This window comes from Ovis canadensis, chromosome 1 (genome assembly GCF_042477335.2).
Source record: "Ovis canadensis isolate MfBH-ARS-UI-01 breed Bighorn chromosome 1, ARS-UI_OviCan_v2, whole genome shotgun sequence".
Classification (NCBI taxonomy): Eukaryota; Metazoa; Chordata; class Mammalia; order Artiodactyla; family Bovidae; genus Ovis; species Ovis canadensis.
Genome location: NC_091245.1, coordinates 145,330,315 through 145,350,487, shown reverse-complemented (window position 1 = coordinate 145,350,487; position 20,173 = coordinate 145,330,315). Strand labels below are relative to the sequence as shown.

The window sequence follows — 20,173 nt, the reverse complement described above, 5'->3', positions numbered from 1 at the left end:
TGGGCAAAATCACCTAAGCAAGAGGCTTCCCAGGTGGTACTAGTGATAAAGAATCTGTCTGCCAATGTAGGAGACTTAAGAGACACAAGTTTGACCCCTAAAATCACCTAACACAAAGCCTATTTTATAATAAAGTGTTGAATATATCCTGAGACGTATTGAATACTGTATGGAAAATTATATAAAGGATGACTATATGGGAGTGAAGTAAGTCAGAAAGGGAAAAACAAATATCATATATTAATGTGTATATATATATATATATATATATATATATATATATGCAATCTAGAATGATGGTATGGATGAACCTATTTGCAAGGAAGCAATGAAGACACATACATAGAGACCAGACTTAAGAACAAGGGTGGGGGTAGGGAAAGAGCACATAATATAAGTGGAGAGAGTAGCATAGAAGCCCATGCACTACCGTGTGTAAAATAGACTGCCAGTAGAAATTTGCTGTCTGACTCAAGGAACTCAAACTGGAGCTCTTTAATAACCTAGAGGGGTGGTATAGGGTGGGAGGAGAGAGGGAATTTCAAGAGGAAGAGGACATATGTGTACCTATGGCTAATTCATGCTGATGTATGGCAAAAATCAAACCAATATTGCAATGCAATTATCCTTCAGTTAAAAATAAGTAAATTAAAAAAATAAAAGAATGACTATATGGGTACAGAATGGCTGAAGTGCAGTGATTGGTTACCTTTGTGACACAGCTGACTGGGAGGTATGCCTTGCCACCACTGCCCAGGATCATGTGAAAATACCATTGTACATTGTTAGCCTGGGAAAAGACCAAAATTCGAGCTCTGAAGTACAATTTCTACTGAATATTTTATCAGTTTCACATTATTGTAAAGTAAAAAAATTTGTAAACTGAACCACCATAGGTTGGGGACCATGTGAATAGGCTAAAAACTACTCTTGCCCCATCTCACGAATAAAGCTGTGAGTGAGTCCATCCTAGCCTACTGGTGAAGCACAATTCAATGAAATTTTGTACCTTTTATTACATTAACAGCTGATGAATTGAGGTTCTTCATTTCAACACAGGAGCATGAGAGGAAAGGAGGGACTGAATTGCCCTTCAGAATGTGTGGCCTTGAAATCTATTTTTGTAGATGAGCCCTTTGAGATGCCTTCTGAATAAGAGCTGAAGTGATTAAACCAAATGATTTCCTTGTCTATGGAAAGGAAAGAGTTTGACTATGTATTTGAATGAGACAAAACAGAAACCCCTGGGTATTAAAAGAATACTTTAATGTTAGGATGGACTTCTCTTGTGGCTCAGACATAAGAGAAGGTAAGGAGTCTGCCTGCAATGCCAGAGATCTGGGTTCGATCCCTGGGTTGGGAAGACCCCCCGCCCCTCCGGGAAAGGAAATGGCAACCCACTGTAGTATTCTTCTCTGGGAAATCCCATGGATGGAGGAACCTGGCAGTTTACAGTCCACAGTGTCGCAGAGTCAGACATGACTGAGTGACTTCACTTTAATATTAGGATAAAAAATTTTGTGTCTGTCACATTTTACAAAAATGTAACTATAAGAGTATCCATCTCAGTTTAAGGTCTCGCAATTTAAAGTTTCACTCAAAAAACATCACTCAGTCGTATCTTTCTCTCTTCCTGTTGCAGAGATACGTTTCATTTGATGTCACAAAATGAAGGCTATTCAGGCAGCTGCTCAAAATAAAAGGTCTCTAAAAAGCAATAGATTCAGCTCTATCAAACCTTCCCTGTGGAACCATATTCAAACACGTGAGCCAAACTCATATCATGCATCTTATTTCTCTCATATAAATGAAAAGCAAAACACTGGGGGGATATGGGAGAGATAATACAATAAACTCAACACTAGGCCTAGCAAGCCAGCTTAATTATTTAAACACAAATTATTGAGTCTTATGTAATGCACTTACCCCAAATTACGTACTCCTATAAAACAATCATCTTTGATAACAGAGTTTGTTATTTAACTTATAGCTCATTTTCAATTATGAATCTATGGGTATTTATGTCACATGCTTTAGACAATAAGTGAACCCTACAATATGAATACAAAGCATCAAAAGTGCAACCTGCCTACTCTTCTAATCAGAGACAGCTCTATTGTAAAGAGATCTAGGAAGTCATCAAGGACTCCATAGATGACGTTTCAAGTTAATACAGTTGATTTTACTCCCACCTCACAGAATTAAGAATAAAGTTTAGTTCTCCCGATGTCTGATAAAATAAGTACTTTTTGTTCATTCTATTAGAATTTTAAATAACAAGATAAGTGTATCGCACACATACAAACAAGAATATTATGAACTCACAATATGGCTTTGGTTGAAAGTCTTGCTAACTCTAGGCCTATCTTTATTTCAAAAGAATGATATTTGGGAAAAATGGTTACCCTACATGACTGGGCACGTACCACATACACAAATGGTATATATCTGGCCATATTCATCGGAGCTATGGATTTCAGTTAAGAATTTTGTCATTTTATTTTACTCACCGAATTCTTTAGAACTGAACCAATTCACTTATATCATATGTATAAATGGTGATCAATGGTTTAGAAAAACTGAAAAGCTGAAGACACTGTATTCCTCAACCCAATGACTCAAGTCTTGAAAATTTATCCCATGGAAAAATAACATAAAATTACATAAAAAATAAATAACATAAGAAATAGTAAAATAAGAACATGCTCAATGAATGGAAGCACATGCTCAACGCAGGAAGAAAATATTTCTGAATATTTAATTAAATTATTCTATATTCACTACATGACATATTATATAGTCATTAGAATTATAGAAAGCTGTATATTTTATATGTAATAAGCAAGAGATAATATTTGAAAGTGCTGTTTATATTTTCTTACTTTTAGTGCTACCTGGTCTTCTTCCTCATCTTTCTTGTGAACTTCTCACACCCTGGTTACCAATAATTTCCTAATTGTTAAATTCTGGGCCACCATCAACCTGTTTGACCGACAAGGGGCAGAAGGAACTCAATCTTCCTCCATTCCCTCCCTACAACATAGACTTTGCTCCTCTTCCTATATGCCCTAGTGGGAAATTGGGGATTCATTCCCTTTCCCCCTGGAATTATCTCTTAAGCATCTATTAGAATCCTGGGTTCCTCTCTATCTCATGTCCCAAGGTGCCTCTCTGTTGAGGTTCTCACGACCTCTTTCCTAAACTACTGCAATTGGCTCCCTACTCATCTCTCTGCACCCAGTGCCTCCTCCGTCTGCTTCATTCTCTACATTCCTGCCAGGTGCTCTTTCCATAAATATATTTTTCACCATGTCACTTTCCCTTTAAAACCAATGATGTCTTCAAATTAAGATAAGATTGAATAATTTGCAGGACATGCAAGGACTTGTATCTCTCTTTTTCTCAACGGCTTTATTTCACAGGGCCATGTGCTGCCACTTACACTGAACCACTTGCATCTCCCCTCAGTTCTGCCCCCATTGGAATCCATGCCTGCAATGTCTTTTCTTACCTCATTCCTCTCACTGACTCACTCATATCTCCTTTTATTATTTCAGGGCACTCTCCACATACCTTTTTCTAATTAATTTTTACTGGAGTATAGTCACTTTACAATGCTGTATTAGTTTCTACTGTACAAAAAAAAATGAGTCAGCCATACATATACACATATCCCTCCCTTTTGGACCTCTCTCCCATTCATGTCAACACAGTGCATTAAGTAGAGTTCTCTGTGCTACAAAGTATGTTCTTATTAGTTATCTATTTTACGCATAGTAACAGTAGCGGGTATCTATCAATCCCAGTCTTCTAATTCCTACCACACCCCCTTACCCCCTTGGTATCCATACATTGGTTCCCTACTTCTGTGTTTCTATTTCTGCTTTGCAAATAAGATCATATATACTTCCAATTTAACTTAACATATGCATCACTTCCACTATATCTTGACATCCCCTGGTTAGGCATTGCATCGTATTCATTTTTTATTCCCAACTATGTTATAGCCCCTGGTATTTAGCATAGGCCTAAGAAATACTTATTGAATGGATGAATGAGTAAAATGGGTAGATGAAAGGCCTACAACTATGTAAAATATGCATGCATGTAGCAAAGATTAGAAATAAATGTGGAAAAATAAAGTCTTTAATTTCTAATAACTCATCTGAAAGTATTTTTCTATTTTTAGTTATTTTATGAAAATATTACAATAATAAAGATCTTTCAATCCATACTAAATGTCTACTGCAGAAATTTCCGTGATGAGTAAATGCACATTAGCAATATGCTCATTGCTTATAGTACTGGTAACTTCATATGTACTAGTGCAATATAAGTAGAATTTTTTGACAAAATTTCAGGCCATAGAATTCCTATATTTAAAAAATGATTGGTCCAAAGTCACAATATTCAAAGTCATTCAAGATATTAGAATCTTGGGAACTTATTCTTATTTAAAATGGACAGGCAATTTCTGAAACGTTAGCTTAAGGTTTCCATCCTAAGCAGTAACCTTTGCAAGTTCATATATGCAGTTCTGTCCATATGCAGAATATGAAATTGCAAATGGGAATGAAATGCTCATCAATCAAACATCAAATACTAACAGAATTCCAGAAACACTTTGCATTTCCAATTATGCTATATCACTTTACATATCCCAAGCTCCCTAACAGATAAAACAGCTTCTTGTGAGAATAAAATATCATACTTGCTTAGAACATCTATATATATATATATATATATATATATATATATATATATATATATATATATATATATATGCATGCTTAAGTCACTTCAGTCATGTCTGAACCTTTGTGACCTCACGGACTATAGCCCACCAAGCTCCTCTGTCCATGGGGATTCTCCAGGCAAGAATACTGGAGTGGGTTGCCATGCCCCCTTCTAGGGGATCTTCTTGACCCAGGGTTGGAACCTGTGGCCCCTGCATTGCAGGTGAATTCTTTACTGCTGAGCCACAAGGGAAGCCCCATTGAAGTACACACACACACACACACACACACACACACACACACACACAAAGTAGAGAAGAATAGCAAGAATGTGCAGAGATAATCTCTTTTTAATCTACCATGATTAGTCATGTATCTCAAGTGATACTGCTTTCTGTAAGAATCATTTACCCTTTATTCTTAGCTGAAGGTACAGTGAGAAAAAAATCTATGACTACTGATACATAAAACCGTATAGAAGCACAATCCTAAATAGTTCCTATGTATTTTACTGCTTACTAGAAAAACCATGTGATATTAACAAGCTCCCTCTATGCTGGTTGAAATTCTCCCCTAGGAACCTAAGGAGTTTAGAACTATAAAAGACTACAGAGATCAACTAGTGCTTCTAACTCTTGAACATACTGCTACATAGGAAATGACAATATTTAAGCTAAATACTCTGGGAGGGGATTACTATATGGTGGACCCCTACAGAACACTACTCAAATCTTAGGCATCAAAACTTCAGGAGTTCAACAAAGGAGCCATACAAATCTGGTTATGTAATTTCAACCATTGTAAAATTTTGAATGATTGTAAGAAAACAAAGTAAAACCAAAACAGATGCTCAAATATTTAAAGAAATTCTGCCCCAGAAATTGTATAATGTTAATAGCAAGCTCCAGCTCCAGAGCATTTTAAATATAACCTTTCATTTCAAAATCTGAGGATCTAAGTAGGTTGCAGCCTTGGTCTGGCCTGTGGTTACTGGGATTGGAGAATGTGTGTGGCTATTCCTTCAGATCAGCTAAAATCTATCTGAGCTTCACCTCTGTCACTTTCTGGCTCTCTTTCTCTCTGGCCACTGATCAAGGGCACAACTCAGAACCTGAATTCTCCTTCCTCAGCCCCCTCTCCAGGTACCTCTGAACCCTGCAGGACTCTGTCACTTGCAGCAGCCATGCTGGCCTCTGGGTAGTTGGTTGTTAGGGCTCTGTGCCCTCTCTAGTGGAGAAGACAATGGCACCCCACTCCAGTACTCTTGCCTGGAAAATCCCGTGGACAGAGGAGCCTGGTGGGCTGCAGTCCATCGGGTCGCTAAGAGTCGGACATGAATGAGCGACTTCACTTTCACTTTTCACTTTCATGCATTGGAGAAGGAAATGGCAACCCACCCCAGTGTTCTTGCCTGGAAAATCCCAGGGATGGGGGAACCTGGTGGGCTGCCGTCTATGGGGTCGCACAGAGTCGGACAAAACTGAAGCAACTTAGCAGCAGCAGCAGCAGCAGCCCTCTCTAAACTCTCTGACTTCACCTTGGTATGTTTATGAGAGCCTGAGCATCCTTCTTTTTTAAAATCTGGGCTCTGGTTGGCAGGGACAATGGCTTCTTCATCTGTCCATACTCATCTTTACCTCCAACAGCAGTATTCACTATGATCTTCTTTGTTCTCTGGATTTTTTCTGTTCATGCCCTTCTGAGAGTGCCTCATCATCTGAGCTATTGGATAAACCTGATGTGGGTGTCTGAGCCCCACAGACTTTCTCCCAGAGCTTTCTGGTGGCATCACCCACTTCCTCTGGGGCCTGAGGGGGATGGTAGCTGGATACATGTTTGACTCAGATAATTTTTCCCTTTTTCTTGATTCCATTAAAATTGTAAAGGGCCAAAATTGTACTTCTCTGGTCCTCATAGCAGATTAAGTGGAATATTTTAGATACCCCTGTCTTTCTGCCCCACATGAGACTAATGCTAACAATCTTCCATGCTGGGAGAATTACACAGAGCATACCTCCTTCGGTCAGCTCATAAGGAAGCCTTCCCAGGAAGATCCGGGAGCCATCTTTGTACTCAGAGTGCCATGATGCCTCAGCTACCACTGCAGTAGCGGTCCCCTATTCTTTCACCTTGTTAACCACTTGTACCCTGGGTGACAAGTTCATCTCTTTGGCCTGGGGCACCATACAAGAGCATCCCTGTGCCTGGACAAAGCTCATTTCCAGTGAATGCTGGAGAATGCTACTTCTCCTATAGATCTTTAGAGCAGGTGCCCCATCCTGCCCAGCTCTCCCCACAAGCCCTCAGCTGCCATTTAAGTTTCAACTTTTTATTGTACCTCATTCACCATGAAGAAATGTGTTATTGCTCAACTAGTTTGAAAGCTCTAATCCAGTCCAGTATAAAATAGATGATTAGGTTGAAACAATGTTATCTGCTCTGAAAAGATGCCTGATCATGGAAGTTCCCATCTCTTTCATTTTATTTCCTTATAATAAGCCCTTTTGAGAGCCTTCAATAAGCTAGTTCCACTTTGGGTAAATTATTAAAAGTAAATATGCAAAGCAAATATGTTACAAGAAAGAAACTTAGACTGAGCTTTACTTAGCATATACTCATTGTATTAGGGTTCTCCAAAGAAATAGAACCAGTAGCGGAAATGTAGGTAGATAGTTAGACATATGTCTATGTATAGAAAGATTTATTATAAGAAATTAGGTCATATGGTTACAGAAGCAAAGTCCAAAGATCTGCAGATGGTAAGCTGGAGGCCCAGAAGAGCTGATAGTATAGTTGGTATAGTTCCAGTTATTTTAAAGCAGAAAGTTTCAACACCCAAGAAAAGATGCTTTCAAAGATGGCAGTTCTCAGGGTGAATGCAATGTACGTTTGTGTGCATAGCCTAAAATGACAATGAATAACCAATACATAATAGCTTCCAACAGAGAAGGCAATGGCACCCCACTCCAGTACTCTTGCCTGGGAAATCCCACGGAAGGAGGAGCCTGGGGGGCTACAGTCAGTCCATGGGGTCGTGAGGAGTCAGACACAACTGAGTGACTTCACTTTCACTTTTCACTTTCATGCATTGGAGAATTGGAGAAGGAAACGGCAACCCACTCCAGTATTCCTGCCTAGAAAATCCCAGGGATGGAGGAGCCTGGTGGGCTGCCATCTCTGGGGTCACACAGAGTCAGACATGACTGAAGTGACTTAGCAGCAGCAGCAGCAATGTATGGCATGGTGCTAAAGCTAATGCTCCAATACTTTGGCCACCTGACTGACACAACTTAGCAGCAGCAGCATAGATTCCGAGGTGGCATGTGTAGTGGTAAAGAATCCTCCTGCTGATGCAGGAGATGCAAGGTGGATCCCTGGGTCAGGAAGATCCCCTAGAGTAGAAAATGGCAACCACTTCAGTGTTCTTGACTGGAAAATTCCATGGACAGATGAGCCAGGCAGTCTACAGTCCTTGTGGTCACAAAGCATCAGACCCAACTGAGCCCATGCACAAACTAAAATATGGAATGACTCCACTGAGCAACTTGTGGCATTCTACTGAGTCTTACTTTGATTTGATTTCTCAAAACTGGTCACCCAATTTCTTTGACACTACTGCTACTTCAGTAACCTATATGTCTGTAAGAACCGTGAATTGCCCCAAAGCTATGCTTCACTGGATATTTCAGTCATTTGATAGTAGTCCAGCTAGAAGCTCCATGAAATAGTCACTTAGGTGTAATAGTCATACTCAACCTCTGTCCAACCTATTAGATTTGCTCAACCTATTAGATTTAAAACTCAGGAGATAATCGCACACTTGTCTTTGTTATTTCATTTCTATCATCATTGCCAGTACAAATAAAAGAGTTCAGAAGCGGCATATAATAGAGAAGTCAAATAAGCCTTCAAAACCCTTTCAGGCATCTAACACAGAAAATACACCTCTACAGTTGTTCAATTTGACCCATAATTAAATGTCATCTAAAAGGCAAGATATATGTATTTTTAGTGAATCAATGGACTTTTTGATTTATTTTACTTATGAAGGATAGACTAGTGACATATGCTTCAGTGAGATGTTATCATGGATATAGCTGATAAAATATAACCCTATGTCCTGGAGAAGAGATTTGAAAATACTTAGCTCTGTCCAGGAGCTTAAATAATTTACCCCAAGTCTTTTCTATCTGAAGCATCCTGGTTATTCTATACCCTTGAGACCATATGGGAATCAAGTGGTGGAAGTCAACAAGTGTCAGTTATAAATCTGAAAGGCATTAGATGGAGGAACACACAAGGAAAAAATACCCTCTCCAGCATTGATATTACTTGTATTAACAACAACACAAATTGTGTCTCATTGGAAAAGTGATGAGAAAAGACTTTGAAAAACCTACCTAAATAGAAATGTGTAGCTATACATACATACCCTATCTTTGCCTAAAAAGTTCACTTCATGAAAAATAGTCATATTAGGCACAGTAGGCACACTATAGGACGGTAATTTTTGAAGCCCATGAAAATGTCTTAATTCTTTAAAATCAGGAGAAAAGTTAATTTCATGACAAAGAAATGTTTTAACGTATAATAAAGTCTGTAAATCAATGTAATCCTAAAAACATAATTTTAAAAAAGATTCTTCATACTAGCATTTCATATTTTAATATTATTTATTTATATATTTGGGCTTCTCTGGTGTCTCAGTGGTAAAAGAATCTGCCTGAGACTCAGATTCTATCCTTGGCTCAGGAAGATCCCGTGGAGAAGAAACGGCAACCAGCTCCAGCATTCTCACCTGGAAAATTCCCATAGACAGAGGAATCTGTTGGGCTACAGTCCATGGGTTGCAAGAGTCAGACATGACTTGGTGACTAAACCACCACTACCATTTATTTATTTATCTGCATCGGGTCTTAGCTGCAGCACGCAGGCTCTTCATTGCATCTTGTGGGGTCTATTGTTGCAGCGCAGGGACTCTCTGGTTGTGGCAGGCAGGTTCTCCAGGGCACAGGCTGCAGGGTTTAGTTGGTTCACAGCATGTAGGATTTTAGTTTCCAAACCAGGGCTTGAGCCTATGCCCCCTGCTTTGCAAGATGGATTCTTAACCACTGGACCACCCAGGAAGTCCCAAACATAAAATTGTATTAGTTTTGCTTAAGGATGATGAGGCCCATGAAGACATATATGCTCAAGCCCCGTAACAGTGGTAATGTGGTCCTGCTCCCCAAAGCCTTATTTACCTCTGTAGCTCTGCCTCTCTGGCTGTAGCAGATTGAAACAGGGATAGACGCCTGATTTACATCATGCCCATCAGATGTATGTCTCCTATGGGTTTGGAACTGAGATTTAAGCTTAATATTAATAAGCATTTGTTAGTTTATGGGACATGTACCTTTTGTAGGCTTTCTCAAAGTTGCGTTCAAAAACATGATTTGTCTGCAGGATAGAAACAGGGATAAGAGGTGATATGGTCTATGAGACAGAGACAAAGAGAGGGGAAGATGCTGCCCAAGTTCCTGGGGTGCTCTAGTCTCTGTAGGTCAGGTCTTTGTTGTCCAACTTTCCTTGAATCTATGAAGGATCCCAGTCTCCTTCCTTAAATTCTAATTTTTGGCCAAGCTGTTTGAAATGTGTTTTTGCTCATTTTGATCTAAGAGGACTGTTTTAGTTTGTTTGGGCTGCTACAACAAAACATCACAAACTGGGTAGCTTAAACAACAGACATGTATTGTCTCACAGTTCTGGGGCTGACAAGTCTGAGGTAATATATCATCTGTAAGGCTGATTTCTTCTGAGGGCTTTGAGGGAAAGCTACGTTCCATACGCTCTCTCGGGCTTGGGAACAACTACCTTCTCTCTGTATCTCTCCATATTGCCTTCGCTCAGTGTGTGTCTATTTCCGGATTTCCTGTTCTTACAACAAGACTAGGCTCACCTTCATAAGCTCACTGCAACTTGATTATGGTCTGTTGCAGATACTATCTGCAAAAGATAATAATCTATTAGTGATTATCTTGATTATCTCTGTTAAGTCTCTAAATCTCTCTAATAGGTCACATTCTTATGTATTCAGATAATAATTCTTATGTATTCAGATAATAATCTGTTATTAGTGATTATCTTGATTATCTCTGTTAAGTCTCTAAATCTCTCTAATAGGTCACAGTCTTATGTATTCAGGTTTAGGACTTCAAGATATGAATTTGTAGGGGACACAATTTAACCTATAACAAGTATTAAAACAAAGGGTAAAGCAGATTAAATTGTAGAGTGCCATGTATTATTGGTAATATTTTTGATATATTTCTTCTATTTTATTGAATTTTTATTGTTATATATTTATTTAATTTATTTATTTGGCTGTATGGGGTCTCAGTGTATGGTATGTGGTTATGTGAGGTCTTCATTTTGTTATGTGAGATCTTTCTTGTTGCTGCACACAGATTCTCTCGTCGAGGTGCACAGGCTTAATTCTCCACAGCATAAGGGATCTTAGTTCCTCAACCAGAGATTGAACTTGCATTCCCTGCATTGCAAGGTGAATTCTTAACCATTGGACCACCAGGGAAGTCCTTGAATCTGAATTTTAAAAGACACTTTTAAAATAAAGGAGATATCTCTATAGACACAGTCAAGGGGAAGGGATAGTAGCACAGGGCAGTGGTGATGGCTAGAAGGTACAAAGGCGAAGACAAAGCATCCAAAATGGTGTGGAGCAGTTATTTAGGGATGAATCTCATTTTCATGGTAAGAGCTGTCTGTGTAAAGTTTATTCTAGTATAAACCATGTTTGGATAAATAATTCTCATATATAGGCAGAACCTTCAGAGAAGGTAACAAATGTTCCTGAGCACAATGGTTAGAATTTCTAGACTATATTATATAGCACAATATATCATGTAATGTGGGCTTCCCTGGTGGCTCAGATATAAGAATCTGCCTGCAATGTGGGTGGCTGGGTTTGATCTCTGGGTTGGGAAGATGCCCTGGATAAGGAAACGGCAACCCACCCAAGTTTTCTTGCCTGAAGGATTCCATGGATAGATGGCCTGTTGGGCTACAAGTCCATGGGTTAGCAAACAGCTGGATGCAAGTGACTGACTAATACACACACACACACACACACACACACCATGTAATGTATAACATGAAGCTGGGAATCTAACGATAGCGTGAAATGAATAAAGTGTTGTACATAAAAGGGTCATTCTCATTAAATTTCATTAAGTTTTGAAATAAGTTTGGGGGGTCTCAATTTTTTCACTTTATTTTTAAGAAAGATTAATTGTAATATGTTAAAATATTTATAATGTATCAGTTGCTTCAAAACTGTTTAGTATAATTTCCCCGGTGGTTCAGTGGTAAAGAATCCACCTGCCAATACAAGAGACACTGGTTCAATCCCTGATCCAGGAGGATCGCATATGCTTCAGAGCAACTAGGCCTGTGTGCCGCAGCTACTGAGCCTGTGCCCTAGAGTCTGGGAGCTGCAACTACTGAGCCGAAGAGCCTCAACAGCTGAAGCCCCTGCACCCTAGAGGCCATGCTTCCCAGCAAGGGAAATTAACACGATGAGTAGCCCACACACCGCAGCTAGAGAGTAGACATTGCTCATCACAACTAGAGAAAAAACCCTCCTCACAGCAATGAAGACCCAGCACATCCATAAATAAATAAATAAATAAATAAATCTATTTTAAAAACCCTTTAATAAATTAGAGGAGAGGGAAATAAATAAATAAATAAGTGACACTTCATATGTTTCTTCCTCCTTTTCCCAAACTTGACTACCATAAACTGAATATTGTCCATAATTTTCTAAAGGTTTTAAATTTCCAAAACATGATATGGTGTCTTGTAATAGCAAAGGGAATGGAATCTAGAATTAAACCATGTGACTTCAAAACCTTACTCTGCCTCTAAAGTGCAGTTATATGCAACCGATTTCATCTCTTTGTGTCTCAGTTTCCACAACTACAAAGTAAAAATAAAAAGAGAGCCTTATTCTTAGGGATGTTAGCAGCAACAAAGATTCAGCACAGCCAAAAATAAATATATGAATTAAATTACTAAAAAAAAAAAAGAGAGCATTTTGGAATTCTATGTTTGTATAATTGAAGAAGTCTAATACATAAAATTAAAAACATTTCCCATAATGGTGCTAATTACTGTACAGTATCCATAACCTTTAGAGCACTGAGCTTAATTTAAACAAAAATAACAGATGGTGTTTCAGGAAAACAAGCTTTTATATTGCTATTTTTCCCTTTTCATAAGCAACTGTAAGGAAAGCAGATTTGGAAGTTTATTGAGACCTAATTCTATTTTGTTTTCTATTCTGCATTCTGTATATTTCATTCTAATAACAATTAAATTAAATTAACTTTAACTTAAGAAAGAATATTATAATGATTAAATATCATGTGGAAAACATATTTTATTTATCTTGGCAAAAGTTTCACTCATTTGATAAAATAAAAGAATAAGCTTATCGAATGTATACTGTATTTCAGATCATGATTTATTATTTCATACTCTCTATTTGCTTTGGGAAGTGAATCACTATGGGAAAATTCAGATTAGAGCAAATGGAAATATTGGCTAGAGCTTGAAACAAGTGGCATCTTGCTACATCAATGTGCAGTCGTTTTTCAGTCACTAAAGTCATATCCAACTCTTTGTGACCCCATGGACTGCAGCACACCAGGCTCCTTGGTCCTCCACTATCTCCTGGAGTTTGTTCAGATTCATGTCTATTGAGTCAGTGATGCTATCTAACCATCTCATCCTCAGCTGGTCCCTTCTCTTTTTGCCTTCAGTTTTCCCCCAGCATTAGGATCTTTTCCAATGGGTCAGCTCTTTGCATCAGATGGCCAAAGGATTGCAGCTTCCATTTCAGAACCAGTCCTTCCAATGAATATTCAGGGTTGATTTCCTCTAGGATTGACTGGTTTGGTCTCTTTGCAGTCCAAGGGGCCCTTAAGAGTTTTCTCTACCACCACAATTCGAAAGCATCAGTTCTTCAGCACTCAACCTTTTTAATGGTCCAACACTCACATCCATGCGTGACTACTGGAAAAACCACAGATTTGACTATACGGACTTCTCTGCTGGCTCAGATGGGAGACCCAGGTTCGATCCCTGGGTTGGGAAGTTCCCCTGGAGAAGGAAATGGCAATCCACTCCAGGACTATTGCCTGGAAAATCCCATGGACAGAGGAGCCTGGTAGGCTACAGCCCATGGGGTCACAAAGAGTCAGACACGACTGAGCAACTTCACTTCACTTCGCTTCACCTTTGTAGGCAACTGATGTCTCTGCTTTTTAATACACTGTCTAGGTTTGTCACAGCTTTTCTTCCAAGGATTGTCTTTTAATTCCATGGCTGTAGTCACTGTCCAAAGTGATTTTGGAGCCCAGGAAAATAAAATGTGTCACTGTTTCCACTTTACCCCATTTATTTGCCATGAAGTGATGGGACCAGATGCCATGATCTTAGTTTTGTCTTTTGTTTGTTTTTTTTTTAATTTGAGTGTCAAGCCAACTTTTCAAAGCCTGGGTAAATCTACAAAAGTAACTGAAAAATTTGTAGGCAGAAACACACAGAGAAACTCTCTCAAGGGGGTGACATCATGATTTACAACAATCTTGATAAAATATATTCCTCCTGAGTGTGACAAATTTGCCTACTAAGTTTTGAAAAAAACCTGTTGACTCAACTGTGGTTTTTAGTCCCTTCCCTCAGATGATAGAGTAGACAACTTTCAACAGAAACCATATAAGAGACTGTTGTCACCTAAAACAATATGAAGCAGTTCCATTGCTGATCTAAATCTCAGCTCCATGACAATCACCAATATGCAGTTTTGCATGTCTGTCTACATCTATTCTTCGGCTTTCATTTTTATTTCTCTACTTCTATGAATATTCACTTATTCCTACCAAAAGAACTGGAAATCAATTTATTAGTGCCTGAATTAAAGAGCCCAACCCCTTAGTTCAGTTCAGTTCAGTTCAGTCGCTCAGTCGTGTCCGGCTCTGCGACCCCATGAATCGCAGCAAGCCAGGCCTCCCTGTCCATCACTGTCTCCCAGAGTTCACTCAAACTCATGTCCATCGAGTCCGTGATGCCATCCAGCCATCTCATCCTCGGTCATCCCCTTCTCCTCCTGCCCCCAATCCCTCCCAGCATCAGAGTCTTTTCCAATGAGTCAACTTTTCGCATGAGGTGGCCAAAGTACTGGAGTTTCAGCTTCAGAATCATTCCTTCCAAAGAACACCCAGGACTGATCTCCTTTAGAATCTCCTTGTAGAGATTCTCCTGGTTAGATCTCCTTGTAGTCCAAGGGACTCTCAAGAGTCTTTTCCAACACCACTGTTCAAAAGCATCAATTCTTCAGCACTCAGCTTTCTTCACAGTCCAACTCTCACATCCATACATGACCACTGGAAAAACCATAGCCTTGACTAGACGAACATTTGTTGGCAAAGTAATGTCTCTGCTTTTCAATATGTTATCTAGGTTGGTCATAACTTTCCTTCCAAGGAGTAAGCGTCTTTTAATTTCATGGCTGCAGTCACCACCTGCAGTGATTTGCTTTGAAAAGAGACTGAAGTTAATTTTTACTGTATAAATATGGAACCCAATATATAACAGACCAATGTAGCATTATTTGTATCAGCTGCTACTGCTAAGCTAATCATCCAGAGAGATTCCCCATCCTCCCAATAAAGTAGCTGGATTCATTTGAATGATCCGTACTCTCAGGTACAAACTGTGTGAACTATTTGCCCTGATTTTGCTATTATATAGCCAATATTAGAGGAGATGTTCTAATTTGATTCACTTTAACATGGTCAATTTAAAAAAAATGATCAGTGTTAGTTGTTTTTTAGAGTCCAAACCCCAAAACTGGTGATATCTCTCTGAACTGACTTAGATTTAGTTGGCTTGACCTGAGTAGATTCCCCCTTGCCTTGCTATTCTGACTATCTGCTAGGACCAATACATACCTCATTGTTTGACAATCAGGAGTGCATTATGAGTTGGTTGATATCTTTCTCAGTCATTTGGGTGGATTCTATAGCAGTCTTGAATTAAATAGTCTTTATTCTGTTAATGTCATGTTACATAGAAGTTCCAGTCTATAGTATAAGACCTAATACAAATTCACCAAGATTTCACTTAAGCTGTGACCACCCTTCTTGATATTATTCTTAGAATCTTACAAATAAGCACAGGAATTGGTTCATTCCTCATATCAGAATATATGGGGGCAGAAGTTGGCTCATGCTATTAGACTGAAGATAGAATTTTCACTAAATCATGAACTCTATTTGGCAGTGGAAATGACATTTTTTCAAAATGAATCCCATCATGAAATCCACTGGTCCACTCACTTCCACATCAGTTTGAATCCTTGCTGAGTCTAAAGATTTATGTTTTCAGTTTGGCCTTCTTTTCATTACTGGAGAGCTTTAATTTCTTTCCATTACTTAGGATTCTCTCATTTTCTCTCCTTATTTTCGATGCTCTGCATATATTAACATACCTGTATTTGTCTTTGCCAATGGAAAAAAAGACTCATCACTTTCAATGCTCACTCTACATATCTTCATTACCTTTGGAATATCTTCACCAAAATATATTAAAATGTCACTAGAGAAAAATTAATGCATGTAAAATATATGAATATTACTGGACTAGATCTGTATCGCTATCTCATTAGTCAGCATGCAGCCTTCTGGCTGAATGCCTACATTTCAAGTCCAACAAAAAGCAAACAACAAATAGATTTAAGAACATCAGGCACAAATAGAAAGAGTCCTTTTACTGTGTAATGTTCTACCAGTTATTTACCAATTTATGTCTTTTCCTTAGCCATTTGTTTTTTGCATCAGAGTCAAGCAAATTCTTTTGTTCCTTTGCTCCACAAATATGTATTGTGTGCATTCTATGTGCCAGGAGTTACTATCAGCACTGGGAACAAAGAATAAGCAAAACAAGCAAGGTCCTTGGTTTTACATAAAGCTTATGTTTTAGTAGAAGATGAGAGGCAGTAAATGAATAAATACACACATTGTCAAATAGGTCTTAAGGGCCAAGGGTGAAAAATACAAGACAGGAAGAAAGTTAGAATGTCCTCTGGAAACAGTAAGAATGCTATTTTATCTAGGGATATTTGTGTAGAGATTAAAGGAATATAAAGAAGCAGGTCACATGGGTGTCTGGAAGAAGAGTGGCCCTGGCAGATAATGTAATGTGCAGTAAAATCCTTCATAATATGAACTGCTCCCTACTGGTTTGGAGGTATCAACTCCCAAGTAATGAAGAGGTCAGAAGTATCAATTCTTTAAAAATTGTATATTATTTGATTTTCTTAGAAATTTTTCAAAATTCTTGGGAAGATACTGTTCTCATAACATTTACTCATAGTTTCAAGATTCTTACAAGCTTGTATTACAAAACTAATGCCTCTAAGCTTCATCTCTTTAAGGTTGTTTTACATCTTTGAATCAACGACAGGTGAGATTTTATTGTAGTTTTGTTGTTGTTGCTGACTCTTTGAGACCCCATGGACTGCAGCATGCCAGGCTTCTCTATCTTTCACTGTCTCCTGGAGTTTGTTCAAATTCACATCCATTGAGTTGGTGATACTATCTAACCATCTCATCCTTTGCCGCCCCCTTCTCCTTTGGCCTTCGATCTTTCCCAGCATCAAAGTCTTTTCCAATGAGTTGGCTCTTTGCATCAGATGGCCAAAGTACTGGAGCTTCTGCTTTAGCATCAGTCCCTCCAGTGAATATTCAGGGTTGATTGCCTTTAGTACTGACTAGTTAGCTGTTTGGTTACTTGCTAAGATAATTGTTTGCAAGTTTCCAGACAGTAGCCATTAGGAGAGCACAAGGAGTATAACCAGATGTGCTCCTTCTTATTTAAGAACTTAGATTTCAAGTGACAATAGTTTTCATATAGTAGTAGTGTTAGTCGCTCAGTCGTGTCCGACTCTGCAATACCGTGGACTGTAGCCCACCAGGCTTCTCTGCCCATGGGATTCTCCAGACAAGAATACTGGAGTGGGTTGCCATTCTTTGCTCCAGGGGATCTTCTCGACACAGGGATTGAACCTGGATCTCCTGCATTGCAGGAAGAGTCTTTACTGTCTGAGCTACATAGACTGCTGCATTTCATAGTAGTATGAATGTTCTCTGTAACAAGATTCTATGATCTTCGAAATTGAATGCAAATCCCTATCCTCACAGGCAGTCTCCAAAGGCAATCTGAAAAATGTATCTAGATGTTTGAATATAAACTGTGAAAGTAAGAGGAAAAGAGTCCTTACCAAACTGAGAATATCGAATGAGTGGAGTGCAAACAATTTTATTCTTTCAGAAGAACAAAATGTCTTCTTTTTGTTACTTGCCTTTAGTGTCTGTACCTATCAAATGTTTTAATTAATATTTGGTATTTAGACAATAAACATTATACCCCTTTCTTCTTTGATCATAAGATCAACAGGAAGACAAGCAAACACATCTAGTGGTTCACAAATACCTGAATTCAAACTGATAGTGAGTGCAAATGAGAGATAATACTTTTTATCACTGGATTTAAGCTGCTTTTTAACCTGATAAAGTCTCAGATTCAACATTGAATTTTCTCTAAAATAAATAAGTTAACTGGAGGAAGAGCAAATGAATTTACATCCTGTAGGAATGATTTAGAAGGTTGATTCTCTACAGTTTATTCTAAGACTAAGAAATGTTGACCAAGAGCAACAAGAACATTCCCATCCAAAATAATGCGAACAATTTAAAACTTCATCTTTATATTTTGTCTTTATTCTCAGTACTTCTATAACGAGCTGAGTAATCCTCTCTGTTATTTATCTTCTCAATATTTACTTTTATAACAGTGAAGGGAAAATAATCACTTTTAATGACTGAAACAAACAGAGTTTAGATAAAATTTTAAGAACCTAAGTGGATTATTCAAAGAAGGCAATGGCACCCCACTCCAGTACTCTTGCCTGGCAAATCTCATGGATGGAGGAGCCTAGTAGGCTGCAGTCCATGGGGTCTCAAAGAGTTGGACAGGACTGAGTGACTTCACTTTCACTTTTCACTTTCATGCATTGGAGAAGGAAATGGCAACCCACTCCAATGTTCTTGCCTGGAGAATCCCAGGGACGGGGGACCCTGTTGGGCTGCCATCTCTGGGGCCGCACAGAGTCAGACACGATTGAAGAGACTTAGCAGCAGCAGTAGCAAGTGAATTATTGAAGCAATTACACAGATAATCCCAGCAAAAATTCACAAATGTAGTTGAAGTAGACGTTGTTTTGTTAGACTTTGTTCTTATATATTTCAAATAATCACCTTGATTTTCTCTTTACTCTTCATGAAGACACACAAGCTAGTAATTTGTGTAACATATATTTTCTATATGCTGCTTTTGCTGCCATCACTGTTTAATCAACATTTATGCTTAGTTGACTTTTCTTAATTAAAAAAGGAAGATTAACTTAGCCGTTAATTTACTATCTAAAAGTATAAGCTTCTAGCCTGCCAAATAAATAACTAGCACTTGCAAACGAGTGCATGATTCCACTTGACTGATTTTTAGTGACAACATGGCATAGTGACCTTAAGAGAGACAACACGGTACAAAATTAGTATCAGATAAATATATGATTCAGATGACGTAAATATATATCAGATGATGTTAGGTAACAGGCTTCCTTGGTGACTCAGCTAGTAAAGGACTCACCTGTGGGGGCCCTGGGTGTGATCCCTGGGTTTGGAAGATCTCCTGGAGAAGGCAAAGGCTACCTACTCCAGTATTCTGGCCTGGAAATTTCCATGGACTCTATAGTCCATGAGGTCACAAAGAGTCGGACAAGTCTGAACGACTATCATTTTCACTTTCAATGTTAGGTGAAAAAGTAAAATACACTATTAAATCTCTGCCACATTTAAAGCTGTTAAAAGTAAGACAAGTAATGAATGGAAACAGGGGAAAAGTATAATGGTTTAGTTCATGACATCATGAAGAGTTGGGTTCAACTAGTTTAGATTCAACTGAAATTTAATGAATCCCTGCTGTTGTTGTTGTTCAGTTGCTACCTCACCTCACGTGTGCTCAGTCAGTTGGGTCTGACTCTTTGAGACCCCCTGGACTGCAGCTCATCAGGCTCCTCTGCCCATAAAAGTTTTCAGGCAAGAATACTGGAGTGGGTTGCCATTTCCTACTGCCATTCCTTGCAGGCAAGCTCTAGTGATAAAGAACCTACCTGGCAATGCAGGAGATGCAAGAGACTTGGGTTCATTCCCTGGGTGGGGAAGATCCCCTGGAGAAGAGCATGACAACTCACTCTAGTATTCTTGCCTGGAGAATCCATGAACAGAGGAACCTAGTGGGCATGACTGAAGCAA

The 20,173-nt window shown here is 38.7% G+C and overlaps 1 protein-coding gene across 4 annotated transcripts in view; it reads right to left on the bottom strand.

The window, feature by feature from the left end:
• Positions 1-20,173, bottom strand: part of LOC138434251 (putative uncharacterized protein ENSP00000383407) — a 280,367-nt gene that overhangs the window by 218,590 nt on the left and 41,604 nt on the right. Inside the window, exon 3 of one of the 4 annotated variants that reach the window (XM_069578617.1) lies at positions 710-790. The exons of the other annotated variants lie outside the window; for them this stretch is intronic. Coding sequence (XP_069434718.1) covers positions 710-763 — 54 coding nt within the window. The 5' untranslated portion in view covers positions 764-790. The remainder of the gene's footprint in view (positions 1-709; positions 791-20,173) is intronic. 4 annotated transcript variants of the gene reach the window in all.